Source organism: Zophobas morio, unplaced genomic scaffold (assembly GCF_036711695.1).
Source record: "Zophobas morio isolate AGI-343-1 ecotype UQ-CSIRO unplaced genomic scaffold, CSIRO_AGI_Zmor_V1 ptg000011l, whole genome shotgun sequence".
Classification (NCBI taxonomy): Eukaryota; Metazoa; Arthropoda; class Insecta; order Coleoptera; family Tenebrionidae; genus Zophobas; species Zophobas morio.
Genome location: NW_026972116.1, coordinates 2,090,364 through 2,116,591, shown reverse-complemented (window position 1 = coordinate 2,116,591; position 26,228 = coordinate 2,090,364). Strand labels below are relative to the sequence as shown.

The window sequence follows — 26,228 nt, the reverse complement described above, 5'->3', positions numbered from 1 at the left end:
AAGATCTTTAAAGTCGTTCGAGATACGCAAGATTTAGAACAAGTACAATTAGATCTTGACATGCTCTTTGAGTGGTGCAATAACAATTTACTCCCCTTAAATTTAGATAAATGTTATATTATGTCAACTTTTAACATAAAATCTAACATCAGTTTTAAGTACCAACTGAATAAGCGTTGTATTAAACGTGTGACTCAGATTAAGGATTTAGGAGTCATTTTCGACTCATCATTTTCGTTTAAAAGTCATTATTCCTATATGCCCAAAAAAGCTTTGAACATGTGGGGGTTTATTTGGCGAAATTGTCATGAGCTTTCACCTTTGGTGCTCAAAAGTTTATATTGCTCCTTAGTTCGGACACACTTAGATTATTGTTCACCTGTTTGGTCACCTTTATATATATAATGTTGATCGGGAGTTGCTAGAAAATGCTCAGAAAAAAATTTTGAGAGCTCTCGAATTTAAAGTTGGCTCCAAACATATTAAAGGCGAGTACATTTGGATTCAACTTCATTTTAATATACAACCCCTATATATTCGAAGATATGTAACGAATGCTTGTGTTCTGCACGGGATAATAAATGGTCGTATTGACAATCCATCGCTGCTATCAAGACTATCCTTGCCGTCAACAGCCGCACAACTAGAAGTAAAGATATTTTTAGGGTAGCACCATCGACGTCGAATATAGGTCGTAATCATCCTTTACATTGAATGATGCTAGCTGCAAATGACTATTCGAATAACAGCAATATATCGATGTTTGATTCTCCTTTGAACAAATTTAAATTCAAAATTTCGTTATTTTATAGCAGCAGATTTTAGTTCTTTATTTATTAGTTCATTAATTATTATTGTTTTCAAATTAGTAAGTGCCAAGCCATGAATATTTTGTTTTTTATTTACTTATTAGGGAACACTCTGTTAGAATATGTATTATTTACTTAGTTAATTTAGTTTAATATTTCAAAATATAAATTTGAGATTCCGTTACAAATAAATTAAATAAATTAAATAAATTAAATAAATTAAATAAATTAAATAAATTAAATAAATTAAATAAATTAAATAAATTAAACCTTCAAGTAAAAAATGTGTTGAAGGACATTAATACAATTTCCAGTAAAAATCGACATAAAAAATGGTTGTTCATAAAAACTTTACAGTAGAAATATTTTTCCCATACAAACTTTGCCACCACTTTTCACCCCCTTAGGGGTTGAATCTCGGAAAATGCTTAAATACGGGCGTCATTATTTGTATTGAAGAGCATTATACCAAGTTTCACGTAGAAATTTAAATTTACAATAGGAATATTTTTCCTATACAAACTTAGCCTCCACATTTCACTCCCTTAGGGGTTGAATCTTGGAAAATGCTTAAATACGGGTTTCATTCTTTGTATTGAAAAGCATTAATTTAATATCAAGTTTCACGCAAAAATTTAGATTTACAATAGACATACTTTGCCCATACAAACTTAACCAGTTCTTTTCACCCCCTTTGGGGTTGAATCTCGGAAAATGCTGAAATACGTGTTTCACTATGTATTAATACTAAATTCCATGTTAAAAAAAATTTACAATATAAATAATTTTCCGATATAAAGTTAGCCACTACTTTTCACCCCCTTAGGGGTTGAATCTCGGAAAATGTTCAAATACGTGTTTCATTACTTGTATTGAAGAGCATTAGTACCATGTTTGACGTAAAAATATAAATATACAATAGAAATATTTTCCCGTACAAACTTAGCCTCCACATTTCACCCCCTTAGGGGTTGAATTTTAGAAAATGCTTAAATACTGGTTTCATTATTTGTGTTGAAGAACATTAATACCAAGTTTCACGTAAAAATTTCAATTTATAGTAGAAATATTGTTCCTATACATACTTAGCCGCCCAAACTTAGACACCACTTTTCATCCCCTTTGGGGTCGAATCTCCGAAAATGCTTAAATACGTGTTTAATTATTTGTAATTAAGAGCATTAATACCAAGTTTTAAATAAACATCACCTCAAAATTTACAATAGAAATATTTTTCGCATACAAACTTAGCCACCACTTTTCACCCCCTTAGCGGTTGAATCTCGGAGAATGCTTAAATACGTGTTTCATTATTTGTGTTTAAAAGCATTAATACCAAGTTTCACGTGAAAATTTAAATTTACAATATAAATATTTTTCCCACACAGTTAGCCAGTACTTTTCACCCCCTTAGGGGTTAAATCTCTCGGAAAATGCTTAAATACGTGTGTCATTATCTGTGTTTAAAAGCATTAATACCAAGTTTCACGTAAAAGTTTAAATTTACAATAGAAATGTTCCCACACAAATCTAGCCATCACATTTCACCCCCTTTGGGGTTGAATCTCGGAAAATGTTTAAACACGGGTTTCATTATTTGTGTCTTAGAGCATTTTAATACCAAGTTTCATGTAAAAATTTCAATTTATAGTATGTAGAAATATTGTTCCTATACAAACTTAGCCGCTCAAACTTTGATACCACTTTTCGCCCCCTTAGCGGTCGAATCTCTAAAAATGCTTAAATACATATTTCCTTATTTGTACTGAAGAGAATTAAAATGTTTCAGGTTTCACGTAACGATGTAAATTTACAGTAGAAATATCGGTTCTATACAAATTTTATCACCCCTTTTTAACCCCCTTAGGGAATGAATTTCGAGAAATCCCTTCTTAAACGATGCCTCCAGCATAAAATGAACATTCTCTCCAAATTTCAACTTTCTAGCATTAGCGGTTTGGGCAGGACGTTGATAGGTCAGTCGGGACATTGTCTTTTAGATAGTCACAAGATCGTTAGGCCTTACTCTTTGTACAATGTATCATTTAATGGTAGTAAGTAAGCAAGCAAAGTGCTAGTTTGATTATTCCGTTGTAGGGCTACGTAAGTGCATAAGTACTGTAGTACTAGTAGTAGTTCGAATAGGGCTAAAAATGTAATGGTTTATATTATAATGTTTCGGAATCTGGATCTAGAGAAACGAACGTGAGAATTGAACACAGTAGTACCGTCATTTCAAAAATGATTGCAGACGATTTGGGATTTTCAGTTAGCGTGAAGAAAATGATTAGATTAGGTGAAGTTTTTAACAGTTCAAAACCGAGGCCATTAAAGATTGTTTGTAAAGATATCGATGATGCCTTGGACCTATTAAGAAACAGAGGTAAATGTTTAAATAATGTCAGGTTAAATAATGATCAAACACACATGCAACGTGAAAAACTCAAAACACTAAGAAATTAACTTGCTTTAAGGGTCGTTTTTGATCAAAAACTTAGCTTTGTCAATAAATATTCAAAAATGTTAGGTCTGATTAATATGTAGATCATTATTTCGTCTTTCTGTCGATGCTCATAAGCTTGTCTTTTGTGCTTTGGTAAGGTCTATTCTAGAATATGCCAGTATGGTTTGGTCGCCGACGTATTTGGTGCATATTAAGTCGCTGGAAAAAAATCAAAATTCTTTTCTTTGAACATGTACGTGGAAACTAGACTACGCTACTACTCTTCTTAGATTTGCTTGAGGCTAGGAAAAATTACACTAGTTTACAAATTTAAACTTTTTTTCGTATCCAAAAATACAAAAAATATTTTCTACTTCTAAATTACTTACTGATAACAAATCCAAAAACGGATAATCCCTATCACGTCAGGTTTTTTCATAAATCCAAAATAATGAACTTTGATTTTACCTTCTTGTTAGTGTTAAACTGATTATGTTAATGCACCATGTCGCATAAAAAATGTCTTCGAGATCGTGCAAAGTATGTGGAAATCAGTTTTCTTACGTTTGTGGTAAAATTATAGTACCTAAAGCTGGAAGACCTGTTCAAATATGCTTAAAAAGAAGGTATCAAGGTTTTTGGGACGAAAATGTGTTACTGTTGGTCTATTATAAGGGAAACTGACAGTACTGCCAATAAAATAAAGTGTTAATCATTTTTAATTTTCAGTCATAATGTTTATAATATATACTGGGTGTTGCTTTTATTTGATACAACCCCTGTAACTTCTTTATTCTTAAAGATAAACCTATACTTCTTTGAGCAAATTTGTATCATTTTAAAAGATCTTTGTGAGGCCAACCTCACATTTTTATTATCACTTCCCGTAGAAAAATCAAAAGCAACCAATTATTCTAAAATCAATACTTGAAAAATTTTAAATAAAACATTGATGACAATCTAGCTTAAAAAATTGACTCATATTATTTATTTACGTAAATGATCTTTTAAAATGATACAAATTTGCTCAAAGAACTATATGTTCATATATATTTAAAAATAAAAAAAATACAAGAGTTGTATAAACGAAAAGAAATACGGGGTATGTTGATATAAATATCTCAAAAACCTGACGTGATGGATTTTTTCTGTTTTCAGATTTGAATTTCCCGAACCCAAATCCTTTAGATTCAACTATTTTTGTCTTTGGATATAAAACCTTGTAAACTAGTGTTATTTAACGGTTATTTATTTTCCAGTGACTTATTATATGTTTTTGGTTTAAATTGTCCTAAAAGAAGTCTCAGAAGTAAGCCACTGTTGTTCATCCTGTTACATCGCACAAATTATGAATTCTCATCAACTGTTGCTCGCCTAACGCGTAAAGCAAAGTCACACAAGGTGGAACTGTTCGGGTATCCTTTTAGAAAATTCAAACTTTCACTACAAGATTTACAGTATCGATTTTTAGTATTATTTGTATTGTTTTTCTCTTTTTTTTTTATATATTTTTCATACTAAATCACAAATCACTGTATATGTTTCTTTAAGTATTTACAATTATTATTTCGTATTTTTAATTTGTGTCTTTTTGTAATATAATGGGGATTCCCGTAAATAAACAATTATTATTATAATTATAAAGTACATATTGGTAGAAAACCTCTTTTATAAAACCGACCGAATTTTTGAATATCTTTAAAAAATGCATTACAAACGCGTGTTAAAATTGATCAAACATTGACCCCTAATATCTTGAAGAAAGAGTTCAAATTTTAAAAATGTACTTTGGTCATTTTGTACATCCATCTTTTAATAAGATAAATGCGTTTTCAAAATTAGATTATCGTTGTATTTAAAGCTGTGAGAACGGTAGGATAAATAGCATTTTTTGGGCTTGTTTGCTTGGGGTTGCTCATCCTCTTAAATGACGTTGTTGAGAGTACCGAAATTTGTTGAGAAATGATTCAAGCTTAATTTATTGATTACTGAAGCGCGCAATTAGTTGCATTTTTGTTAATACCTACTCTGTTGTTATTAGAATTTGTTACGTTTATGTATGTTTAATCGCAATAAATTTGTTTCTTTTTATTACAATAAATTGGTTTTATTTTTTAATAAGATATGAAACATTTTGGCAATCAGTTATGGAAATGCGTGTGGTTTTTTTGTCATGCGTCCGTCCTTGGGCATTTAGTAAAGTTCAAATCTGAGAGGCGGCACGTATTCATGACCTACTTCGACCCTATAATCATTTATAGAAACCCTGTAGTTATTTGATTACTAGGCAAAATGACGTAGGATGGCAAAAATTTTGAATGTCGACAACAGATTGTTGACATTTTTGCTGATCATTTTGTTAATATTTTCGTCGACAAAACAAATGTTATTAGTACCGACGTTGCATCTGAGAAAATTAACTTCAACATGAGACATGTTACTGAAGATTTCATTCTAACAGTTGGAGAGCCCATGACATATGTTTCACGAAGTGTTTGATGCACTTATGCCCATTTGCACCAACGTTAGCGGTAAGCATTGCTTAGCTAAGCAATTCTTAAAAGTAACTACTTCTTAAATTGTACAGTTGTTGCACCGTCGCCGCTTAGACTCTACTTAACCCAGTAATACTTAGTTGGGGAATTGTGTAAAAGTTTCATTTCTATTGGCAACACTAACGCTTGTTTGTATAGAAACGTCAAATATTTTACGTTAGTTTGTACGTGTGTAGTTCGAATAGTGCTGATATTTATTTTCTCTAACGTTGGTTAGGTGTTTAATAAAAAATGGGCTTAGAAGATAGTCAAATACCAGGTCAATATTGTTCAAAACCGGGGGACGGGAAATGAATTTAGAAGAAGTTTTATAACTTTTTTTTTTGGGAAATTCATAATATTAACAAATCTATGCTATATTACTTTTTAATTTGACATTTTATTACATTTCCATGTTATTACGCTTAAATTTATTTTTCTGTTTCTTTTTTATTTCAATGTCTAACTCTAAAGTTCGCTTTCGCACCTATAATTCCATATTTTCTCTTCCTATTCTTGTTCAGTTGTGCCTCAAATAATTGTAGTTTCTCGCTCCCCTCTGGCGCTTTTTATTGTTCATATGAAAAATAGTTATTTATGCAACTAGTGAGTAAAGTGTACATTTTTTTCACGAGATGGAAAATTTGCCGCACGAATGTCTTCCTTTAAAAAATGACACACTACGACACTTTTTCATTTAAATGCGTGAAAAAATGAAACACTATGACACGCTTCTAGTGCCATGAAATAAACGTATCCTTTATAAACAAAAATTAATAAAAAATGTTCCACTTTTTACGAACACGAAAAAAACATGTTATTCTTTACAACAAAACATTGTAACTGTGGTACATACCTCCTTTATATTTATTTTTAAATTGTTAAGACTTTATTTTACACTTCAGATACACTTTTGAGCACTGATAAAAATGATGGAATCGTCACAAAATTGGAAATTTTTGATTTCATGTAATCACCAAAATTATTATCCAATAGAAATAAAGTGTTGTTCTGTTACCATGGGTACCGCACATGCGTTGTATCGTTGTGTCTCGTTAAGCATTGCTTACAAATTTAAGCCTCAGGTAATCGGGCGCTTAAATTAAAGTTTCATAGAACCCTTTAAGAAAGACTTAAACGTTGGTGCAACACATTGTTGGTTTTAAGAAATTCTTAAATTTTAAGTATCTGACTTAAACGTTGCGTTGGTGCAAACGGGCATTAGTAATTTTACCTGGTAGTTTCCATAGAATATATGAGTAAATAGTGAACGGTCTGCCTGACCTACCTGGAAACATCAGGTACTGCGTTTAGAGGAAAGTTGCGAAGAAAATGTTGCCAAAAAAAGTGTTTGATTGACAAGCCAACAAAGACATTTCAATAACTGAGTTGGTTTACAATAAAAAAATCAAAAAGGCCGACAGTTTGGAGGGGGGTAATTTAGAAGCAAAACACTCCAAAACTATATTTGCAAAAACACCGACGGTTTTTCCGGGGTTTAATCATTAAAATTTGAGATTTCCAATTTTTTGTTCCCGAGCGTAAGCGAAGGAAATATTGTAATCGAATCCGTCGGCCGACTGTCTCCTTTTACGTTTTCTCGACCTTTCATGACCCCTAGTGTACGAAGGTTTCCCGTATCCGTCTGTCTGTCGTCCCGATTTTTATTAGTCAGATAATCTCCGAAAGTACTGGGCCGATTGTTGTCAAATTTTGCATTTATATTAGGAATATCATGTAGATGGTAAAACGCTAAAAAAACTCAAAATTATAAAACAACATTTTGCAACTTAATTTTGAATCTGCAAAAACCGATTGTTTTAAAATTATGATAGGGATAATAAATTTTTAATCAAAACATATTTGATTGTCTCCCCAAAAAAATGATGACGTCAGCTCAAAATTTTGCCGAATAAATCGTATATAAAATGTCCAAAATATGATGAGTCTATATTTGTGATTTATCATTGCATTAATATTTTTTAAATTTGCTTAAAAAATTAATAAATGAGTCAATTTAAGTTGATTAAATCAGGAACGGCCTACTCCATTTTCCTAGAAAATTTTGGGAATACAGTACTGTTATTTTTAGTATTACACTGCACCAATCCAAGTTGATATACGCGTCCTTGCAAAAATGTCGTGATTTATAATATTCAGAACATTTTGTTCGACTGTGGTTTCATTAATAATTTTAGTCCTCTTTTGAGAAGACTCATTCAAATCAAACGAATTTCTACGTGATATTCTTTCGATGTACATATGTATTCGTATAAACATAGATAAACACTTGAGCTTCAGATTGCTATTACTTAGTGGTGAACGACATTGTCTGTGCGCTGATATAAAAGTTGAAGCGAAAAATGCTCCCTCCTCGTCTAAAAATGCAATTTCCTTCGAAGAATGAACGATTAATTAAACACTAAACAATCACTTATTTTAAAAAATATTGTGTCTTCCCCAGAGATTTAGACATAATCTATCAATTGAAAATTGAAAAATTTTTAGCTTTTATTGCCGATGGCAATTACCCACCACGAGACTGTGACCATGCTCTCTCCTCGTCTAAAAATGCAATTTCCTTCGAAGAATGAACGATTAATTAAACATTAAACAATCACTTATTTTAAAAAATATTGTGTCTTCCCCAGAGATTTAGACATAATCTATCAATTGAAAATTGAAAAATTTTTAGCTTTTATTGCCGATGGCAATTACCCACCACGCGACTGTGACCATAGTCTGTTACTAGATCGCTTTCTTTTAAATTCATTGGAGAGTAGACGATTTATAGTATCAATAAAATTTTTGATCTGTTTACTGAAGGAAAAAATTGATTCGTCATATCTTGTAGGTAAAATATTTTTCATTGTTCCGAGAGTAAATTCAAGATGCTCTTTAACATTTTACGTATCTACTTGTAGGACGAATATTTTGTATAAGGCTCCTGTACAAAACATATGTAATAAATTTAATTTAATTTCTAGACAATGCGACATTAATGCGGATTCTCTTCAAATAATTTCTAAATGTATAATAGATGTAGTAGGAATTTAATGAACAGTAATTTAGTTAATTTTTCTGTATTTTAGGTGCAGTATTGGTTAATTTTTCCATTTATATTGTATAGTTAATAAGTATGTTCTTTTTATGCAAATACGCTCTTTTCTGTGACCGCTATTTATTATATTTCCTGTAATTGGGCACATGTGTACCTGTTGGAAATAAAGGTATTATTATTAAGACCCACCACTGACCCGGAAATGACCGGCATTGAGGCAAGACTTCTATCATTACGGGTATTAAGACCAAGTAATGATATGCATTGATTAGATTAACAGAACAACTTTCGAGATTCTAGAATTACAGCATACAAATTAGTCTGCTATTATTCTCTAATCTCACCCCATCCCCAAAAGTCTAGCGTAACTACCGACCATTTATCCGCGCATCACTTGGAAAGTGACCTACACTACTCTGACCTACTGGTGCTAATCTAATCTGACTGACATGATCAGACTGTTCAAGAAACTTACGAACAATATGACATGTTCCTAACAAAACAGCTTTTTGAATTTTGACAATTATTGAATCATTCAAATGCAAAGACTTTAAATTCTCAACTAAGCTATTTGGAACTACACCTACATTAGAGATAACTAGAGGTAAAATTGAAATTTTTTTAAGATTCAACATGGATTTCATTTCTATCGATAATTGTAGATATTTTGAAATCTTCGTGTGGTATGTTTGAATAATGTTGTTTGTGTTAGGAATAGCAATGTCAATGAGAATGGCTTGGTTCGTGTGTTTTTTGATAAATATGATGTCTGGTTTGTTAGCTGTAATGTTTAAGTCTGTAGGTATTGTGCGATCCCAGTATAATTTGTATTTGTTATTTTCAAGGAACGGAGATGGAATGTAAGTGTAATAGGGTGTCGTATCTTCGATTAAGTTCATAAGTGTTGCTAATTCTTTGTGGATGATTTTGGCGGCGTTGTCGTGTCTAGCTTTGTAGTCAGTTTGTGCTAGGATGCTGCAGGAAGAGATTATGTGCTGGATCGTTTCAGGTTTTACTTTGCAGAGGCGACAGCAGTCGTTTCTTATGTTCGGATCTTTGATGATGTATTTTCTGTAATTCTTGGTATTGATTACTTGGTCTTGAATAGCAAACACAAATCCTTTTGTTTCGGCATACAAACTTGATTTTTTTAACCAAATCAATGACATCTTCTTATTGACATGAGTTTCTTCTAAGTCTTTGTAGAATTTTCTATGTAGTTGTTTTTGTTTTAGCCCACTTATTATTTTGTCTATTGTGTAGGGGGTGTGGATTTCTTCGGTGTTCGACAGATTTAAGGGTGTGTGGTTCAAATCTGCTCTTGTGATGGTGCGAAACATTTCATTTCTTTCCGCTCGTTTCAAGAAATACTTCTTCAAATCTGAGATTTGTCTCTGATATAAGTTTTCTAGGTTCTGGAAACCCTTTTCTCCATTCTGTCTTGGTAATGAGAATCTTTCAATCGACGATTTTGGATGATGCCTTCTATACTGTGTGAAGATTTTTCTTGTTGCGATGTTTAAATTTTCAAGATCAGTTTTGGACCATTTAATGACTCCAAAAGAATATGTTAGCAGTGGAACGCAGAATGTATTTACTGCTTTCATTAAATTTTTTCCATTTAACTGTGTCTTCAATATTAATTTTAATCTCGCTAGGTATTGATCTTTCAACTGTGTTTGTTTTCGTTTTGGTATGATTGATGTGGGAGGATTGACAGAAACCCAGATATTTGTATGTATATGTATCGTTTCGTTTTTGGGCTTCGATTATTTCCTTATTCTGGGTTATATGTGGTACTTGGTGTTGGACGCCTTTTCTGATTGCTTGGGTCTTACATTTCTCAATACCAAAAGACATACCAATATCACCGGAAAATTGTTCAGTCAGATTTAATAGGTTTGTTAACTGATTTTGTGTACTTGCATATATTTTCATGTCATCCATATACAGCAAGTGACTTATTCTGTTTTCTCTTTGTTTGTTAATTCTTATATTGAATCCATAATTGCAGCTGTTCAGGATATCGGAGAGGGGATTATTATTATTAATATTAATATTATTAATTGAAATGTCGATCTTTTTTTCAAAGTTGAAATTACGCCCGTAAAATGAACTTCTATTTAGCTCATTTTTCGGTCTGCTACTGGGCACCCTTAAGTGCTTTAAATATATTTTAAATTGTTCGTACGGCGCAGGGGTTGCGGGGGTCTTATTTATGCCGCGGGTATTTATTTTACAGAGGTTATCACAAAACGAAAATCGTAAACCAAATTTTATAATTTTTGTAAAGAGCTGGATTTGTCCAATTATATTTCAAGGGCGAGAGAAGTTCTGTCGAAATAGCTTTTTTTAAATTTTTGAAGAAAAAACTTTAAAATAATTTTGATTTGTAACAATCATACTAGCGCATTACCGTAACAAAAAATTTGTTGATAACAACAGAATAAATAAGTTCACAAAATGATTAATTCAGAAGAACTCGACATTTACGGTGAAGCTGCGGAAGCAGTACTAGCGAATTTAGTACCTGTTAAATCAAAAAGCAAGTACGAAAAGTGTTACCAATACTTCAATGATTGGAGAACAACAAAAAATACCAAAAAAGCGGATGAGACAGTGATGCTGGCTTACTTTTATGAAAAAGTTACTACGGTTTCTCTTTATTTAATTATCAATTTAATACCTGTTTTATTTATAGTCGGAAACTTTAAAGGTGTCGACGTTATGGTCGATGTACGTTTTCTAACGTCACTATTTGTACTTTCAATAGTTTTGACGTCATAAACATAGATATTACACAACGCAAGAGAAAAAGAAAAAGAAAAGAAAACGAAAGGCCAAGTTTGGCATCGAACGCTGGACCACCGGTCCACGTTCCGAGCTCTTATCGACTAAACCACGATCGGGATATCTTGCATTAATGGTATATATATTATACTGTGCATATGTTTTTGCGAAAATTTGGACGGTTAGAGAAAAAACTCAAAACGGATTCGTACACCACACGTATAGGAGTATATTGTTGTATAACAGTTAAATTAAATAAACATATAATTCTTTGAAATGATGTTATCAAATTGTTGCTGGGGATAATTAGCAAAATTTTGGTTAACGTTTAACCATCTATATGATTTAATATACTTATATACAAGATTTGGAAACAATCGGTCCAGCAGTTTCGGAGATTACGTGTCTAATAAAAATGGATACAGACACTAGACAAACAGACAGACAGACGGAGACGGGAGACTACTTTTTCGTACTGTAGGGGTCATGAAACGTCGAAAAAATATAAAAGTGGTCATTCATCCGATGGACTCGATTGCTATAGTTTAGCATATGCTCGGGAAATAGAAATGCAAAAATCAAGCACGTTACAGTTTTATGTTATTGAGTTGCATTTTATATGTTTTTTGGTTACGTACAGTTTATTCAAACTTCCCAGTTTCGAAACATGTAGTAAACTACTCATTCTAGGAAGCATTTGTCATCTAACTTTAGAAAAGCGATAAAATACCAACATTTCATGCTAAAACTGCGTGATTATATTGCAAAAATGATCGATAACTGCTTGAGTACTCAATTAAGAAAAAATTTAAATCAAGAATAATTTAAATTTATACGACCCTGTTCTATTTCCGTTTGTGTCATATTGATCTCAGAGAGCTAATTTTAAAAAAATAGTTGGATTGGTTGATAATGACATGATTTGGAATGCTTCCATCTTGCACTGTTGTCACAGAATTAAAAGGGTAAAATGACGTGTGACCTGCGGAAAATTTTTGGCTGGTCAACAGATAACAAGGTAATGCGATGAGATAATAAAACGTAGTCATATACCTAATCAAATAATAATATGATAAACAAGAAAATTCATTCAACATGTATTTTTGATATACTTATATGTAGCTTTTTAATTTTTTTCTCGTTAAAAATTGTAGGTCACTAAATTATGATGTAATAAAATTTTCGAAGAGTGATAATTAAATCAGTATTTAAAAAATATATTTTTAACTTCACATAGAAGTTAAATGTCATTAAAACTGAATTGTTAAATACGTGAACTATTTGAAGAAGCGAAAACTCTAAATTGACAAGAAAGGAAAGTAGTACCGAAGTATGGAAGGGATACCGACAAACAAACTGATACGAGTCAAAATTACTTTCAATTAGCAAATAATTCATGTATTATAAATCGTCGAAAATAATCCACTAACAAATGTACTTGACCTGTTGTAATTGTAAACAAATCTGAGAGTAAAATTGTAGCGTACTTTTATGTTGAATAGAAAAAAAAAATGCCCATTAAGTTACAAAAGCCACGGTTGTCAGACGTTTATTATTAAAAACACTTTAGAGAATACTTTACTATGAGGTCAGTTAAATTGAACATGGGTAATTGTACCGACTATTCATACGCGAAGGAAAAAGTCATAGCGTAATAGGTTTTAACTTATAATTATAAACGTCAGTTTTTTAAGGACACTATGAGCAAAAATGACTTTAGGGAAGCACTATAAAAGTAGTACCTACCTACATTCTAAATGCCTGGAAATAGCACGTATGATAAAAATTAACATTAAAATAGTGTGTTCAAATGTGACCATCTTTACTATCTATACCTTATACCTTACTCACAATTTTTAAGTTCAAACTAGTAAATTCAAGCATTTTTCGCGTAGTTAATATATGTTAAATGTCGCTTGTTTAGTCGCAGTCGTTCAAAAAATAAAAAAGGGGAAACTTTTGAAAAGCAGTGTATGTAGTGAAAACTTGGGGAAAATAATTGCAAGAGAAAAATAATTGCAAGAAAAAAATAATTGAATATAATTTATCAGTGTTAGACATATTTAATTTATCGATTCTACTGAAGCAGGAGATGTTTACAAGATTTATCACATCCGATAACCTCTGGAAGAACGATCCTTCATTGTTTGACGAAAATAATCCCATCGATCTTCAAATGACAAACTAATAAACAGAAATTAATTTAATATTTTCACTAAAAAAATAAATGAAATAATTAAGACCAGCATCATCTTAATAAAACAGTAATAACAAGAAAATGTCAACGTACTTGATTGTCTCTATGGGTTATTTATTGTTAATTTATTTACTATTATAAAGTCCGACAGTTTTTAAACAATATTCTAGATAATTCCAACTGATTGAGTTTTATCTAGTTTGGTTAACATTGGCTTAAAATTGGAAAACAGAAATTTTGTAAAGCACATAATCGTTTCCCAAATCAAGAAACGTCTTTAATTACTATATTGGTTAGTAATAATGGTTGTCGCGGTATGAATTCAGAAAAAATAATATCTGAAAAGATAAAGCAATAAATCCTAAATAATTTAAAAAATCTGCTTACATTAAAATAATTTTTGCCATAAAGTTTCTGACGTGGGTTGCTGTATTACATATCTTTACGAGATCACGTGATTGGATCTTTTTATATAAGTGGTGCACGCTCTGGAAGTTTCAGTTTAGTTGCGTAAATTGTTGATAGGTGTAGCGCTTGAACAGCGCTAACAGTTTCGTATTTGATTTTATTTGGATTTTTTGTTTTGTTTATACTTTTTAACATGTAAGTACTGCTATAACTACACTAGGCATTATTACTTAGTTTAAAAATTTTCAGAACAAAAATTATAAAAAAAAATACGAACATTCATCAAATATTTTTTTACTGTAAATTTGAACTTTATATTTTTACTCATACCGTTTCCGCATTAAGGTGTGATTAAATGATTTATGTAAGGAATAAAAAAAACATACGTTGCAGCGTGTGGTTTCTCGTTTCACGGTGCTAATGTAATCTAAATTTAATTCAAAACTGCCGACAAATTTAAATAGAATTATCCATATTTAATCGTAACCACAAATCACACATTGCCCTCGTGTACCTTTCGTAACAATTTATTCTTCTGAAATCTTGTGTTTACACCTATTTCAGTATTCAGTAGACCTACACAGAGTTGTTTATTAACAAGAAAGTAACCGGCTGTTCACGTATCATTCACGTGTACATTTAAACACAACAACATTCCTATAGATTGCTTTCAATACCTGTACGTTTGCCACTTACTCATGATTAATGCTATTCCCGATGGATGTATTTTTGGACGGATTTTTCTAGAATTCTCTTACGAAATCGGAATCCTTTTTGAATTTTTAGGTGATTCGCACACTTTTTTTGAAAATGGTACGAATGAAAAAACCAGGCATAATGAGAGTAGTATATTATCCAGTGACACTATAAAAAATATAACACATGTTTTTCGTTCCTGACCTGTCATATCGCAAAGAAAATCATCGTTGGATTGTAGAATAATGGTCGGGTATACTTCAAAATAGTTTTTGTTTGGTTCTTTTCAAGGAGAATGGTGATGTTTATAAACATTTACGTCACGCTTTAGTGTGTTTCTGTGATCAAGGTATTGACTTAGACTCGACTAATTAAATTAGTGTTGTTTTTTAGTCGTTTTCCCATTGTCAGTGCAAGACCAAAAATAGGTATGTTTGAAACGGTAGTTTCTCTACACTTGATTACTTAGTTAATGTTTATAAATTTTAAATTGGTAGTGTAAAAATAAATATTCTAATTATAAAGGTTCCAACTAGGGCACTAGATTGACACTGTAATTTATATTATACAGCGTGTTATTGAAAGGTACGTACAAAATAAAATCGGTAATTGGTCTCGAAGTATGGGTGCTAAAAGTAAAAAAAAGTTCAGATAAAAGTATTCTCCTTTTAGAGATAAAAATTATTAAAATTTATGTCCAAATTCGTTGTACGCCTCTGATGAAAAGGTCATCGTTCGTTTCTATAGCAACAAAAGGGTCTCTCATTTTTTTATTATTGTTACAGTTGCTAGGATTTACTAAAATAAATTAATTTTACCTATTTATCCGTCAGTAGCGTCTAACAAGTTTGGATAAGGGTTAATTTTCCCCTTATAATTTTGATAACACAAAATAAGTTTTTCAGACTTCTTAGACTTCCCGAAGAACTGTCAGTTTTGTTGTACGTACCTTTCAATAACACCCTGTATGTAATTAATTATTATTAAGTCTTAACTAAACGTCAACTTACAGGCGGAAACGAGTTGTAAGTTGTTGATATCTACGTCTTATACTAACAATTTATAAAACATAAGTACCTTGTTGCAATTCAATAAAAACCATGTTAAACATGTTTTGTTAGACACATAATCTCCGAAAGTACTGAGCCGATTGTTGTCAAATTTTGTCTTTATATTAGGAATTAATGTAGACGGTAAAACGCTAACCAAAATTTGTCTAATCATCCCCACCAACAACGTGATGACATCCCCTTAAAATTTTCTCCAATAAATATAACTTGAATTTCATAAAATATTGTACTCCTACACTCGTGTTTTATTATTATTATTATTATTATTATTATTATGGTTTAAACATCGTTCTCTCTTGCCACATAATATACGACTTTGCATGCGTAGCCGGTGGCTCAGTTGAGTTGGAGAATGCGTTGCAATTGGAAGTCCTGGGTACGGAGCCCGACACTTCCAGCTTTTTTTGCCCCTCAAATAAAAAAAACACTTCCAATTTTCGCGACAATAATGTGACAATAAGATATTTTTATTGTTTGTTGGTATTACACTGCAGTTATCCGTGCGCTTAATAATGCATTCATAATTTTCTATTATTGTTACATAATTTGATACATCAACCAACGCATTGGATGTTCTAGATAAAACTAAAGTATGATACATATATGAATGTAGAAAAAAGTCTCCACAGGAATCTCTAATAAAACTCAATCCTGTCATTTGCTTATTGGCGAAGTGACCATCGCGCCCAGATATATATCAACAATTCGCTCGATTAAAAATAAGCACTTCAGTGGCGGGTACAATTCTAGGCGTTTCCAATTTGTTTCCCTTCAAATCAGAAACAGCACATCCCATTTTCACAATGTGAGAATACAATAATAGATATGATGTAATGTTATTATTAGATACACTGTAGTTATCCATATGCTTTACAACGCATTCATATTTTTCCATTATTGTTGGTACGATACATCAAATACAGTGATGTAATAAACAAAACGAAATTATGATTCATTAATGAATGCTCATTAAAAAATCTCTCCAGAAAACTATAAAACGATAACATATACTGCGTCATTTGTTTATCGGCGGAGTGACCATCGCGCCCAGACATATATAAACAATTCGTTCGAATATCGTTGACCAAGACAAAGGTGGATGTTGTAGCCTAATAAGTAAATAAATGACATGTGGTAGAGAAACAAAAGAAATACTATAGCGTATCAAAACGAATTTATATGATCTCATTTACCTTCTTAGGCGGTTACTGTTATTACGTATCTATATTTATTTCAATGTATAGAGGTTATCACGAATGCAAATTCTCAAAATCAATTTTTTTAATTTTTCAAAGAAGCGGGGTTTGTTGCACTGCACTTCAGGGGCTACGGAAGTCCTGTCGGAATAACTCTGTACCAATTTTTTAGAATTCCCTGTACAGGTGACTCAAAAAAAATGAATGAATGAGTCAATTCATTTTATTGATTTAATCAGGAACCGTTCACTCCATTTTGAAAGTCTAGAGTAAAAATTCAATAGGGATTCATAAATCACACAGGCAGGAGTCGGCCATTTAAATTTTAATCCAATTGACTAGAATTTAACTCTAAACTGCTTTAGATAGCCATTTTAAAAACATACGATTATTTTGACGTAGGATTTTAACAAGAACAAAGTGACATAAAAATTACTAAGAATTTGCCGCGCAACACCGTTATCAATCTCGTAGTTAAAACACCCACCGTACTTTTTTAAATTTAGTGGGTCCATGTTAAAAAATACATAATAGTTAATCCACAAGTTTAATCCTTCTACAAACAATTCATTTGACTGAGACAAGGGCAACGCCTATTAAAAATTATTAGTAATTTTAAAACGGAGGAGAAAGAGTTGCAGAAAAAATTCTTCTGTTGAGTGAAGCATAAATCTATGTATGCAACTGGTACATAATCAGGCGTTACTGTACTCACCCTTTTAATTAGACTCACTGAAGTTGAAGGACTCAAACTGTAAGGACTATTCAGTCAATATGTCTGAAATACTTACAAAAATATTGATGCAGCCAAAAAAGAATAATTTCAAATGACATACATTATGCTGTAACTAATTTTCTTTGTACTGATTTATACACTTCAATTGATTGTTTCCTTTTTTGTTAAGTTTAGTCACTACAAAGAGTTCTATTAAAATAAAAAACACTCTAATTAGACTGAATTTATAACCTCAAAAAATTTATATAGTGTACTTTCAGTTCGTAAACATACGAATGCTTAGTGCGTTTGCAGCGGCAGTAGAGGAATACCGGTTAAACATTTGGAGTTAGACCTTTACATTTTAATTTGTTTACCCAAGATAATTAACGTACACAACAAAATCCTTTTGCACATTTCATAAACATTTAGAAACATACTTTTTTTCGCCGTAAAATACTTTTATAACGCTATTTCTCTTTTATTAAAAATTTTATAACTATTTTCCAAAAAACATTTATTTTGACGAAAAAAAATTCATAAAGATCGTGAAAAAACAAATTTTTCTTTATAAGTTTTTTGTTTAGACATTATAAAAATCTACGGACACCCTTTGCAATGTTTTCCTATGTACAGCAAAATATAATTTTATAATTTTTCGAAGAAGCTGGATTGTTGGACTGTACTAAATACATGAGTAAAGGAATATTATGTCTAAATAACTTGGGACCATTTTTTTGTTTCATTTTTCATTTTTTATATATTTTTTTTTTACAGATAACTCTTTAATGAAGATGATGAGTCGCAAATTAGCCATGCCTCTGCTGGGGGTGCTGCTTTGGGTGATCTTCATCCACGCAGGTACCTTCGCTACGGCTACGCTACTACCACAGCCAATAACAGGTACAAGCCGCACTTATACCACATTAATCATTAATTTCTCTAAGTGTGCGTGTAGTTTATTTTTTGATTATTTGCTCTATATTTTAACACTAGTTGTCCATTTTTTATTGATGCCCGTGAAAAGTCAGACTATAAACACACGCTATTGAAACCCCACAAACTTCATTCTGGAGAAATTAAAAATCAGCTAAACGAAACTAAAAAAAGTCATCTGAAAGCTGGTAACGTTTGATTGTGATTTGTTATTATTTGATTTTGTCTAGTTGTTACAACCGTTCTCTTTTAGGTTGTTTAAAAACGTCTACCAGATAGACTATTAAAATGTCAGACTTTTAATAGTTCTGTGATAATTTTTCCAACATTTTTAATGGAACACAATTTATTTGCGTATACAAACAAAGGATTTTATCCTGTTTGTGAATTATTTAAATTGAGGTAAGATTGTTGCCCTTGTTTATTGTAGTGTTGCGATATTGCGAAATGCACAAAAAAATTTTAGACTTTAAATTTATGTTCTTCTTAATGAAATATCAAGTCTGAAAAATTCTTTTTGTGGATACTGCAAATCGTGAATATTTCTGTCTTAAGAAGCAGAAATATTTATGGACAAATCTCACAGAATGTTGCGTTTATTAAAACGTAACAACTTAAATGTGGTCACTTCCAAAAATTGATTCAACAATTCAACATCATTCCATAAAATTTTATTACCCATAAAAATAATTGGTGGGCGATTAGTACTAAAGTTCGCATTTTTAAGCTGTTGCGTTACAAAGTAATTTAAAAACAAAACACCTTTATTCTGAATCTTAAGAAAAGTTTCCAAGGGTGTTTATTATAATAGGCACAATAAGTAAATTTCTGTTATTTGTATATGTGCTCAAGTAATAACGAAATTGTGTTTATTGTGCCGTCTTCTAACTACCTATTATGTATCGAAACTAATACTTTCGTCATTATAGGGATCGGAACACCAACCAAAGGAGATCAAAGCATAATACGTTTACATCCCGATGGGCTGAAAATCACAGAGAAAGATTTGAATCGTTCTGTTTCGTACGGACACAGCATTGTTAATCGATTATTGAGACTAGAAACGAACCTAGCATGGTCAGACGTTCACGTAAAGAAAGGAACGCCATCTCATGGTCAACTTATCGTTTCCAATCCGGACGAAGAGGCTTTGAGGCAAGGACGCGAAGCCTTAGTAGCTTCTAAAGCAACCCTTCATTTGATGAACATGTTCTGTCATAAGTATGTTAATAATTGAACTGATGATATGTAAATTAATTATCGGTGTTTTTAACTAGGTATCATATGTCTCCCTCTGATTGTGCCAAATACATAACTTCATATACATTCGTTTCGACACCGTTAGAGTCATCGTGTAAAAAATTCCACAAATCATGTAGCCAAGAAGACATTCTGTCTTCGTATCGTTCGATTGATGGGTCATGCAACCATAAGTTTGACAGTACTCAAGGGTCGGCCTTTACCTCGTACAAAAGACTTCTCTATCCTGACTACTTGGATGGGATTCAAGCACCTCGGAGAGCAGTTAGTAAGAAAGCGTTGCCTTCGGCACGACGTATAAGCGCATCATTGGTAAAAACTGGCGGTACTGTTTTTGATTGGACGTTGGCTATGCCAGAGTGGAGCCAATTTGTTGAACATGACTTAAGTCACACGGCTACCAGCAAAATGGGTTCGTATCTTATGATAACTTACTTTTTATCTGTTAATTGGTTGTTTAGTGCACAGTGACAACACTATTGAATGCTGCGCGCCCAGCGGTAATCATCTGTCCCCGAGATATATTCATCCTTTCTGTTCGCCGATTTCAATACCTTATGATGACGAATCCTACTCTCAACATGATCTAGACTGTATGACGTATGTCCGATCAGTTCCTGCGTTTCCTACTGATTGTACTTTTGGACCTTTGGAGCAAGTAATACATTGTTGTCTTAATAAAATAAAAATATAAAATGACTATTGCATTTAGGTAAATCAAGCTACTCATTATTTGGATGGTTCTCAAATTTATGGATCTACGATGAAGAGATCGGCGGTGTTGCGCTCTTTTGAATATGGCCAATTAAGGATGACTGAAAAGTTCAAAAAGATGTACTTACCCCTTTCCACTCACCCGACTGATGACTGTCAACTGACCGATGACGATACAGTGTGTTTCATATCGGGGGATTCCCGCGTCAATGTTGTACCTCAGTTGACAGCCATTCATACCTTGTGGTTGCGTGAACATAACCGAATTGCCAAAGAATTATCAGGATTGAATCCATCATGGGATGACGAAATTCTTTTCCAAGAAGCCAGGAGAATTGTTATTGCCGAAATACAGCACATCACTTACGATGAATGGCTTCCACTAATCTTGGGCAAAAAGTACTTCAATAAAATACAAAAATACAGTAACTATGATGAAAATGTGAATCCATCAGTTAGCAACGGTTTCGCGACTGCTTCAGTACGTGTGTTTAGTACACTAATAGATGGAAATTTAAGGTACCATGTATTTTAATCTTCGGTTGTCTCTTTCAACAAAATATTTACAGATTGTATAAAGAAAACCGTCTAGTTAATTCATCACTAAATCTCCGCAACCATTTCAACAACCCCAGTGTTATTGAAGAACCTCAGTATTTGGACGCTCTTATCCGAGGCTTAGCCACGCAGCCTAGTCGTAAACTTAACCTCCGATTTGCCGAAGATGTAAGTCTGACGTAAATAGTGATCATTATTTCAATGAGTAATCCACAGATCTCCACTCATCTCTATTCCAATGGCGCTTATGGCTATGATTTGTTTAGTTTGGACATTCAAAGAGGGCGCGACCATGGTCTACCACCCTACAACTCTTACCGTACTTTATGCGGTCTTCCTGAAGCTAGAACATTTGACGATTTAAGTGATGTCATGTCTGCGGAAGTTATCAATTCATTGTCAGAAGCGTATGGTAGCCCTCGAGATATAGATTTGATAGTAGGTGGAATTTTGGAACGTCCAAGTTCCGAATCACTGTTTGGGCCAACGTTTTTGTGTATTTTCGCTGATCAGTTCCTCAGGACAAGGCGTGGAGATAGATATTTCTACACAAACGAGTATCAACCGGCTCCATTTTCAAAGGCGCAGATTAGGGAGATAGAAAAAGTTACTCTTGCCAGAATATTTTGTGATAATGGAGATGACATTCAGCAAATGCAGAGGAATGTGTTCAAAAAAATATCGCAAAGGTTAGTATTAAGTTATTGTTTGTCCAAACATTGACATTTTATTTATTTATTTTTTTTTTTTGTAGTAATAAGTTGTACGACTGTGATAGCGATTATATTCCAAAAATGAATCTAAAAGTCTGGATGGATAGTAGGAGGAAGTACTATTAGTGCCTTAAGTACTTTACTACTTAAGTTAGCATCAGTTCAAGACTGATTTTCAATGGCTGTTTAATTAGATTTAACTTAAATTTAATACTCTTATTATCACAGACATGAATCTGAAAGAGGCTCGTTAGTCTTTTTTAATTTTTAAGTTATTTAAATTGGGATTGTTCATATTACTGAGAATCATTGTGTGACCTTATTTGTTCTAGAAGAAATTTTATTTATTTTTGTTACCTTAAACAATGAATAAACATGAAAATGTAGTTGATGTGAAGTTTGTATTGCTCAGTAGTTTTTATACATGTCATAAAACTTGTGCAATTTTATTTATTGTTGTATTTAGTTATAAGGTCAGACTATATTAGTTTGACCCGGAGGTAATGTAAGTACAATTTTATATGTATGTAATGTGGTAAGCTTTAAAGATGTTTTCTACATGGCGAAAATTCGAATGCAAATAATACTGTTTAGTGTTTGTGTTTTATTTTTTTTTATCGAGATCCCAATTTACAAGTCTAAATTTATAATTCAAGAAAATGTGTAGCTTTGTGTTTTTTTACAGCGTGCGAAAAAACCATCAAGTAGATCGTATTTTTAAAACTTGGAAAAAATTTAATACATGGGTAGACCCATTGCAAATGTAAGAATGATTATTAATGTGTGTTAAAAGTGAGATCTTATTTTCTGAGTACGGAAGTTTAACCAAGTGACAAGTGAACAAAATTTTAAAATTCGGAAAAAATTCAAAATTTGGCCTTGAACTATAATCGTCAACTAAAGTGGAACACTCGGCCGGCTAAGAACACTACGAACTACGATGTGTGTGTGTTTTTTTTAATGGCGGACTGCGTTCGTTCATACAAATTAGCACTCAGCGGACCGAGAATAGTGAAGGAATTAAAAACACAATAGAAAAAAATTGGTCTAAAGAGTTTAGACAGTACTTACCTCGCTGTCGGAAACGTGACGACTGCATGCCTATTATGTTTTTTTTCGCAGTGGATTTCAAAGAATTCGGCTTTATAGTTCCTGAGTAAATCTATAAAATAAATTTACGCATTCACCCTGTATATGCAAATCCAAAAAATATGAATGGAGTGATAGATAGAAGCAAATATATTTTGACTAAACATTTATTATGCTCTTTATAACCTTAAAACATCTGCAAGATTTCAAAGCATTCGGTTTAGTAGTTCCTGAGTAAATCAGTAAAATAAATTTACGCTTTCATAAATTTTTTTGACTGATCCTGTATATGCAAATCCAAAAAATATGAATGGAGTGATAGATCACAAGTACAGACTCATCATATTTTGTACATTTTAGATATGATTTATTCGGCAAACTTTTGAGCTGACGTCATCAAGTTTTTGGAGGGGATAACCAAATAAATTTTGACTAAAGATTTATGATGCTCTTTATAGCCTTAAAACATCTGCAACATTTCAAAGCATTCGGGTTAGCAGATTCAAAATGTTTTTTTACAGTTTTGATTTTTTTTTCCAAAAATCTGGACGTTTCGGGTGAAAACTCATTCGGAATTGTAAACTACATGTGTAGGACTATGTTCTTTTATACAATTTAAAACCCATTTACTATGTACAATTTTGAAGTGACGTCATCGCATTAGTGGTGGGGATGACTAGACAAATTTTGGCTAGCGTTTTACCATCTACACCATATTCCTAATATAAATACAAAATTTCGCAACAATCGGTCCAGTACTTTCGGAGATTATCTGTTTAATAAAAGTCCGGGACGGCAGACAGACGGACAGACGGACAGAGGGACAGACGGACAGACGGACAGACAGACGGAAATGGCAGACCTATTTCTTCGTCTTCTAGGGGTCATGAAAGATCGAGAAAATGTAAAAGTAGAGAGTTGGCCGACGGACTCGATTACAATACTCCCTTTGCTTAAGCAAATAAAAATATGTCCCCCGGTTTCGTCTGTCTGTCCGTCTGTCCGTCTGTCTGCCGTCCCGGATTTTTAATAGACAGTTAATCTCCGAAAGTACTGGGCCGATCGTTGTCAAATTTTGTATTTATTTTAGGTATATCATGTACAGTGAACCAAGAGCTATAAGGTTATATGGCCATCATAAAATCATCCCATTGTGTCGAAGTTAAGTTGTTTACAATAGAAAAGGTTTTAGGGTCGTAAATAACAAGTCCACTACAGCTCGACCGGCTCTTGCGGTTTCGTTCAGGGGCGGCTTTCACTAAATATGAAAATCCACCACTCCACTATTTCTTTGCTACCTGCAGCCGCTGAGTGTTCCGAAATAACCACTCGCTTTGAAAGCCGGCCCTGTTAAATATGAGCAAGAAATGTTTAGAAGATGATTTATTGCCAACCGGTAAGCTTAGTGCGAACTACACAAAGGGGGTATTTATTTGCGGTCAACTAATTTTATGATGGCCATATAACCTTATACCTCTTGGTTCACTATAGATGGTAAAACGCTAACCAAAATTTGTCTAATCATCCCCATCACTAATGTGATGACGTCACTTCAAAATTCTACATAGAAATTGGGTTTTAAATTGTATTAAATAACATAGTCTTACACATGTAGTTTATGACTCCGAATTGAGATTTTACCCGAAACGTCCAGATTTCTGGAAAAAAAATTAAAATTATGAAACAATATTTTGCAATTTAATTTTAAATCTGCAAAACCGAATCCTTTGAAATCTTGCAGATAATTTACAGTTATGGCAAGCAAGATAAATTTTTAATCAAAATATATTTACTTATCCCCTCCAAAAAATTGATGACATCAGCTCTAAAATTTGCCGAATAAATCCTATCTAAAATGTACAAAATATGATGAGTCTGTACTCGCGATTTATCATTCCATACATATTTTTTGGATTTGTATATACAGGTTGACTCAAAAAAAAAATGAATGCGTGAATTTATTTTATTGATTTAATCAATAACTACAAAACCGAATGCTTTGAAATCTTGGACATGTTTTAAAGTTATCATAGGCAAGGCAAATTTTTAGTCAAAATATTTGCTAATCCCCCCCTAAAAAATTGATGACGTCACCTCAAAATTTTGCTAAATAAATCCTACCTTAAATGTGCAAAATATGATGAGTCTGTAATTGTGACTTATCATTCCATTCATATTTTTGGATTTGCGTATACCGAGTGACTCAAAAAAATTAATGAATGTTTGAATTTTTTCTCAAAATTGGATAACTCTGATATTAAAAAAATATTTAAATAAATAATTCGCGGAGTAGCCCATGAAAATGTATTTTGGGTTGCATAAACCCAACTATTACAGCGGACGCTATTTGTGAATCACTCTGTATAAACAGGCATAACACACTCCACGTGTTTCTATCTGCAAAAAACCTTTAGCATGACTAGTTGTTGACAGTTTTGCAATTCTTGATTTAATCAATAAAATAAATTGACTCAGTGATGAATTTTTTTTAGACACTCTGTATAACCAAATTTAATATAAATATTAATGCAGTGATAAATCACAAGTATAGACTTTGCACATTTAAGATAGGTTTTATTCAGTAATATTTTGAGGGGACGTCATCAATTTTTTGGAGGGGATAAGTAAATATATTTTGATTAAAAATTTATTATGCTTATCATAACTTTAAAACATCTGTAAGATTTCAAAACATTCGGATTTGCAGATTGAAACAAAAAATTTTGTTTTATAATTTTTATTTTTTTTTTTCAATAATTTGGACGTTTCCGGTAAAAATTCAACACGGAATCATAAACTACGTGAGTAGGACTATGTTATTTTATACAATTTAAAACCCATTTACTATGTACAACTTTGAAGTGACGTCATTACATTATTGGTGGGGATGATTAGACAAATTTTGGTTTTACCATCTGCATGATATTCCCAAAATAAATACAAAATTTGACAAGAATCGGCCCAGTACTTTCGGAGATTATCTGTCTAATAAAAATCCGCACAGACGGTGTCTACCGTCTGTCTAGACGGACGGACAGA

The 26,228-nt window shown here is 32.4% G+C and overlaps 2 protein-coding genes across 4 annotated transcripts in view; both read left to right on the top strand.

The window, feature by feature from the left end:
* The window catches only part of LOC135126653 (peroxidase-like), a 104,382-nt gene extending 81,684 nt beyond the window's left edge, over positions 1-22,698 (top strand). The window contains exons 1-9 of one of the 3 annotated variants that reach the window (XM_064052695.1): positions 14,351-14,437; positions 18,697-18,822; positions 19,785-20,076; positions 20,133-20,527; positions 20,577-20,773; positions 20,828-21,348; positions 21,399-21,555; positions 21,604-22,076; positions 22,142-22,698. In XM_064052695.1, the coding sequence (XP_063908765.1) occupies positions 18,708-18,822; positions 19,785-20,076; positions 20,133-20,527; positions 20,577-20,773; positions 20,828-21,348; positions 21,399-21,555; positions 21,604-22,076; positions 22,142-22,226 (2,235 nt within the window). In that variant the 5' untranslated portion in view covers positions 14,351-14,437; positions 18,697-18,707 and the 3' untranslated portion in view covers positions 22,227-22,698. Of the gene's footprint in view, positions 1-14,350; positions 14,438-14,669; positions 15,367-18,696; positions 18,823-19,784; positions 20,077-20,132; positions 20,528-20,576; positions 20,774-20,827; positions 21,349-21,398; positions 21,556-21,603; positions 22,077-22,141 lie in introns of those variants that run through there. The other 2 variants (XM_064052696.1, XM_064052694.1) reach the window with 2 other exon arrangements.
* LOC135126654 (peroxidase) overlaps positions 22,530-26,228 on the top strand; it is a 53,317-nt gene continuing 49,618 nt past the window's right edge. Inside the window, exon 1 of the mRNA XM_064052699.1 lies at positions 22,530-22,605. The gene's annotated coding sequence lies outside the window, so the exon portion shown is untranslated. The remainder of the gene's footprint in view (positions 22,606-26,228) is intronic.